Consider the following 6,879-nt stretch of genomic DNA (forward strand, 5'->3'; position numbering starts at 1 on the left):
TTTAATTTTATTACATTAGTTTATTTATTTTTTACACCATTTTATGTTATTATTTAGTTGTAAACTGACAGTAGCCTACAGTAATTCTCTATACCTGGAGGTGACACGTATGTGAGTGCTTCCTTGCGCCACTGCAGGTTCTGCGCTGGACTGTACAGCAGCTGGAGGTCGGTCGGGTATTTTTGGGGCAGCAAGATTACATTTTTTTTCGCTGTTTGGCCCGTGTCTGTTCTGACTCTGATTCAGAACTTTCCTCCTCTTCACTCCAGTCAAGATCGCTGATGCCTGACACGTCTCCGCCATCCGATTCCCCCTCACTGACCTCCTGTATCATTGCTAAAGCGTCTTCCACTGAATATCGCTTCATTACGCCTCTTTTCATTGGCTTTCTTTGGGGATTTGGTTGATATTTTTGGCCGTCTGTCTGATTGTCTGCTGTCAGAGCTAGCTCCCTGTTCAGATGCGCGCATATGGACCAAAACAAATCAATGGCGGAAAAAAAGCCCCGCAAATGTGCGTCTTTTTTTTAAAAAATCTTTTTTGGAGCTATAAATGCTTTGTAATTTTATGTGTCATTGTTAGGACCTTATTTGCTTCTGAAAAACATACAACACACATATTTAGGAAAAGTCAAAGAATTAGAGGACAGGGGAATTATTTTTAACAGGTTTATTTGAATTATAAAAACCAAAAGGTCTGTCAGACCATCTTGGCTGCTCTGGTGTTAATCACCTGCATTTAGACGGAAAAAACACTGCGCAACAGTTGCGGGTTTGATGATTCATATTGTGGGTGATATGACACATGGGTGTTTTTTGTCCAATCCCATTGAAAACAATCATATTAGAAGCATAAAGCGATCCAGATTCTATCCTCCCAGGTGAAGCGCATTATTCAGTTTCTGTGACACTCTGTCCCACTTTACAGGATCTGATGTTGAGCAGTCTTCAGCCCTGAGCAGAGTGTTTTGTCCTGATGGATATCTGCTGAAACAGGTCAAACATCTTCACGATGCGCTCTGCTGCAAGTTCTGTAACCCTCCGCTCCACCGGCGAGGCTCCAGACGTTGCGGCGCAGAGCTCAGCCAGCAGCCCGCTGACAGCGGGCGCTCAGTGGACCCCCAGTCCGCGGTGCGACCCGCTGCTCAGCCCAGTCACCACGTCTGGTCCTGGGTCAACTGGTAGCCTGTCACTGAGCTGCTGCTGCTGAGCTGCCCATGTCTCTGGACAAAGACCGGATCAGAAACACGCAAAAAAAAAAAAAAAAAAAAAATTAAAAAAACACACACAAAACAAAACTCCAAGAAATGATATTGGCGTCGGGACAAAGGGCTGCACTTGATGCGACATCAGTGGTCAAAATCAAGTTATTTGTATTTATTTATTCATTCATTCATTCATTCATTCATTCATTCATTCATTCGTTCACTCACTCACTCACTATTATTTTCCAATGACAAATAGCTTCTACACAATCACAGGAGCTCTTCAGGTTCAAACCCAGCAGTCAAAAAACACAGGAGGAGGAAGCGTTTAGAAAGAAAGTATTTATTTCATAAATGATCTTAATGGCACTGACAAGCTGGAAACCTGTCTGTGAGGTGTTCTCAGACGAATTATCATCAGATCTTCCGCTCCCCTGCCTGCGCACACCTTCTGCACAAAATTATCACTGCGCCCAGCTGATTCTGTCGACACCTCCCCCTGGTGCGCGGCCACGCCCATCTCGGCGCAAGCGCAGCGGACCGGTCAGAAACCCATTCACGAAAATATGACTGCGCCACCACCGGTTTGCGATCTCTGCGTTGCGCCGTGAAAATACGGCCCTAAATGTCTGCGTACTCCAGGTTGCGGGTTTCTCAGGGGTTCTCCACAGTTCTCAGCTGTGGGCGGCTGGCATTAAGTACGGGTCATGCTGCAGCCTGAAATCCGTATTTTCTCCAGGTACCGGTCTTTGTGTGTTACGTCAAGATTGTCCACTTGATCCGACAACACAACAGCATCCCTACTCTCCTTATCAGTCGACATTTTCAACGTTAAAGAACACGAACGCGCACTACTGTATGTAATGAAACCGAGTATCACTGGTTGTTTTCATTCCAATATGGCGGCGGTCCTCCAGTTGCCAACTCCCGGGTCACGTGACTGCAAATACTCGATAGCCATCATGCTGCTAAATTACACCAATTGTACAAAACATATAGTCCTAAATGTTCCAGTAGATTATCACTCGCCAGTCTTGATTTTTCTCGTCCTTCTCCTTTCTCTTTTAAATTTCTGTCTTCCCGATGAGACACTCTCAGGTGCCTGACTGGCTCCTGTCAGGAGCTGATGGGCCCTTGTCAGGGATTCTGATAACGGCGTGGTTTACACTTTCCTACACTGACCGTCACATAATTTAAAGGGAGCTCACTCAGTGGTGCTGCATTCAGTTCATAACCAGTCCTTGACTGGGGCCCCTGCCAGCTCGGGGCCCCAAGCAATTGTTTGGTTTGCCTGCCTTGTTGCGACCGGCCTTACGAGGAGGGCTGCATCAACCTCGACCTGGAGCTCCTGAAGAACTGCAAGCTGACCGCCCTGCCTCAGGTGGAGGAGGTGACTGATTGTCCCTCCATCCTGTATCACCTGTGGTCAGAGGGTGGAGCACAACAAAGCTGCAAGAACATCATCTGTCCTCGCTGTCAGATCGAGTTCTGCTTTGTGTGCCTGAAACTCCTGAAGACCAGCACTCACTTCCAGAAATGCAGTGACGGTGTGGCTCCAAAACAATCTATCCAGGTGTGGCGCAGAAACTAAGAGGCAGGATGTGCCAGCATCTATTTCCTGTTATCAGATATATCAAGATGACTTTCATTTGCTTTGCACCAAAAATCAAATGTTCTACTATCCTGCTTTATATTGACAGCATTTGTTTGTGGTTCCTCTGCGGTATTCGCTGATTTATAAAGATAAACAATGTTCTTTGTTTATCCGTTATCCTTGATTTGCTGTCTGTTCAGTGGTAATTCAACATTAATAAAGACTGTTTAAAGTTAACCCATAACACATTTATGACCCAAAGTGGAAATTCTAGGAAAAGCAGAATGCATGTTTTGTGAACTAAAATTCATCAAATGTTAAAAGTAAAGCTCACAAGGTCCACGAATAAAGGTCTCATTGTCATGGAACAAAGCTGGAAGTTCCAAAATAGAAAGAAGAACATTTTGGGGGAAAAAAAGCACAGCACAGCTTGGATCTTTTCTGGGACTAAAGCACCTTTTAGCTGTCAATTTGAAAACAACAGCAAACAAATGGCAAGTGGAACACTGAAAATGATTCAACATCCATCAACAATAAACTGATTTTGAATGACATAGTTAAAATATTTCTTTGTATTTTAGATTTCATCCAATATTAACAAACTGCCAGTGGAAGCTACATTCAAACTAAAGTCAATAAAGAGCCATGCACCACTTTTGTTACCGGACTCCAGATATAGACTTCTCTGTGCTTCACTTTGAAACAGAATAGAAAAAAAAATAACTGAAGTGAAATTGTTCCAAAGCTAATCCACTGTTCATAGGTGGAATTCTGAATCATTCAGACATCTTTAGAAATGAAAAAGGACTCACAGGATGGATTCAAGCCATTTATTGAGGTCAATCATCACCGTTGTTCTTTGCACCCACTTCAAATCACACTGCTACAATGTTACACAAGTAAACATTATGTATAAACCGTACACGTAAATCAAATACCTACCAAATATCAATAATCAGTCACATGACAATCACCAAATTATATGAATAGAAAAAGGGAGTCCAGGACTCATGTTAGTCAAAAACCATTCAGGAAGAATCAGATGAAAGACAAAGACAGGAGTGATACAATACTTTGGTTTAGTGTACACCCAAATTAACACTTTCACAATGCAGCCCACTAACATGGAATTTATTCTAAATTACACTGAACCCTCTTCTAAATTAAACTCTTAAAATGTGATTTGATCTTGAAGCTAAACAAAGCTGTGATAAAAATAAAAACCAAACTGAACAACCATGAACAAGAAGAGATTTAACACTTTTGATACACAAGTTTAATACATTTCCAGTAATGTGACTCTGGCCAAAGTCTGTACTCTCTTATTTTGAATTTTAACTGTGGTCAGGACCTTTCTTGCAGGGTATGTAATAAAGAACACTATTAAACACTCTTCCTTCAGAGGTGGCCCCACGCTGCACTTCAGCTCGTCTGCCAAACCGCTGTGTCACTTCATGATTAACACTTGAGCTTGTAGGATTTTGTGGTGGACCAGTGGTTTGAACTGGAGCTGGAGGGAGGATGGGATGTGCAAACTCGACCCTACTCCAATAAAAGCATGGATGATTTAAAGGTATGAATGTTGGTGTGTGTGAATGTGTGTCTGTTGGGATTATTGGGACGACAGAGTGGCAATGTCTGCACACCAGGTGTGAATCTCAGTGTGGGCTCTGCCAGCTGAAGTAACCAGTGTTTCTACTGTATGTGTCCAAAGTTGATGGAACACTCATGTCCTCTGTCTGAGTACCCATGTCCCTTCTTTCAGGTTTCTCTGCTGAACTTGAATCACTTAGATTCAAATTGCAGAAATGTTCTGACTAAGACTCCTCTGCTGCTTTTGAATTACATTTTTCCTCTGCTTAGGTTTCCCTTTTCCTGTATTTACTCTCCTGGATTTCTCTCATCAGTTCTTCCTCACTGTTGTGTCTTTTCACACTAACATCTGGCCTCGTCTCTTTGCTCAGATCCTCCTGTGGTCTCAGTTTGAAATGACCCCCACACTGTGTTTTATCCTGACCCTCTGCAGTCTGACTGCTGTGTCTTTGAGGGTTTTCTCTGGTTTGTTTCAGTCCATCATCTGTCCTGATCTCTCTCCTCTTCTGACACTTGTTCGGAGGAGGACGATTAGAACTCCGTTGCAGGCAGGATTCAATTTCTGATCTGTTCCTCTTCTGATCTGCTGGTTTGTGAATATAACTCTCATCACCTCCTCTCCTGTCTTCCAAAGTTCTCTTAACTTGATCTTCTGATTCATAATCTTGTCCTGAAGTTTGACCCGTTGCTGAACAGTCATTGTGAGGATCATAGTTAACAGCTGCAGAGGTCTGATCTTCCACATCTTGATGGAAACTTTTGCTTTGAGAACTTTCTTCCTTTCTTTGTTCCTCATGCCTTGTCTCTGATGTCTCACTGCTTGTGTTTCCCAGAGGACTGCGGCAAAGATTGTATTTTGTCTGTACATTTTTGTGCTCTCCTGCCGGCTTCCTGTCATCTGCTGCTTTTCTGTTTGGTTCTTGTCCCTCCACATCTGCTGGACTCCTTACTCCACCTCCTCGTTCATCTATAGTAGTTATTCTGTCTTTCTCCTCTGAAAAAACCTTTTTTCAACTCAATATATTCTCTCCTCTCTCTTCATCTCCAGAGTTACTCCTTCCTTCACTCTCAGTAACATTTCTTGAACCTGCTGTTGCCTCCTCGTCCTCCTTCTCTTCTCTCTTCACATAGTTTCCTCTCAGATCACTGACGCCTCTGGTTTGCAGTGTGGAGGCTGCAGGACGGGACGCCTCGTCTCCAGATGAACTTCCTGCAGCACACATGGACGGATGAAGTCGATTCAAACTGCGTGTTTTATACTCATCAGGACTGATCCAAATATTTCACAAGTATTTCACAAATATTTCTTACTTTTCTCTCTCCGGTAAAATAGAAGGTAAGCATCCCTGAATCTGGAGAAGTTACATGAAGACAAATTATGGTAACTGACAGTGAATATTGAAGAAACAAAGAGAAGGAAGGAGTGAAGATAAACTCTGACCTGTGACTGGGATCCACCTGGAGAGGCTGGAATGAAAGCTGATCATAAAAATATAAATTAAAATACATTTTTTCATTTACCATAAACTTGAACTACTGACCAGACTCACCGGCACTACTGTGGTGTCACTGAACCAATACCATTTCCCATCATCCTCAGACTTGATGGTTGCAGTGTAATGTCCTGCTTTCAGATCACCGCTGTGCTCCACACATGCATACAGCTCATATTTCTGACCCTGATAAGTTTAAAATAAGCATGTAAATAAACACATGGTCACAATGTTGAACCTTAAATATGACAGTCTGGTGTTTACCTGTACTGTTATTGAGTGGGGAACCTCCACACTGCGCTGGATTTTATCATATCGATTCCAACTGTGGTCAAACTGAAATCTCTTCAATAGCAGCGTCAGAACTTCTGGATGATCTTTCATTTCAAATTTCTGCTCAAAAACAAATGAAAAGAAAAGATAGCGACAAGAGAAATGCAGTTGAAACAAAAAAAGAGGAGTGAAGTCGTGCAACATGACAAATAGAATTTGTTTTTCTACATTATAAAGGAGAGCAGCCTCTCAGGTTGGTCCACAAGTTGTCAAAAATAAATTATGAATCTGTTGGACTTGAGTATACATGGTGTGTGCAAAGCAACTGTGTTGCTTTTATGTTGTATGCTTTATTTCTATACATCATAAGTATGAAAGTTATGAGCGACAGCATCAGGTGTTTTTTTTTTTAAATTGATCTTTCAACTCAACTGTGCTGCTTCTCTTATGTATATTATATTATCATTACTTCATTAACATTTTACTAGTTTACCATATTGTGCTTACTTTTTTTATCTGGACAAATACTGGACAGTTGAAGCACATCTCTGTGTTTATGCCACTCCCACAATCTTACATTAAAAAACAATCATTGATTGATTAAAACCAGAAGAATCAGGACGTGTCACTTACATCAGTAGAATTCCATTTGGTCTCACAGTCAGCTGGTCCTGTCCTGTCACCAATGACTCCCTGAAGAACGCCCTCAAGCCATCAATCTG

General features: G+C 42.2%; 1 protein-coding gene across 1 annotated transcript; it reads right to left on the bottom strand.

Annotated features, from left to right (window-relative positions):
* Positions 1–699: 699 nt before the first annotated feature.
* Positions 700–6,524, bottom strand: LOC115386197 (ubl carboxyl-terminal hydrolase 18-like). The gene is made up of 7 exons (XM_030088419.1): positions 6,520–6,524; positions 6,149–6,277; positions 5,942–6,070; positions 5,833–5,870; positions 5,703–5,743; positions 5,489–5,601; positions 700–732 (listed from the first exon to the last, which is right to left on the bottom strand). Exons 2-7 carry the CDS (start codon positions 6,266–6,268, stop codon positions 700–702), a joined length of 474 nt encoding a protein of 157 aa, XP_029944279.1. The 5' UTR covers positions 6,269–6,277; positions 6,520–6,524.
* Positions 6,525–6,879: the final 355 nt, after the last annotated feature.

Source organism: Salarias fasciatus, chromosome 3 (assembly GCF_902148845.1).
Source record: "Salarias fasciatus chromosome 3, fSalaFa1.1, whole genome shotgun sequence".
In the NCBI taxonomy this organism is placed as follows: Eukaryota; Metazoa; Chordata; class Actinopteri; order Blenniiformes; family Blenniidae; genus Salarias; species Salarias fasciatus.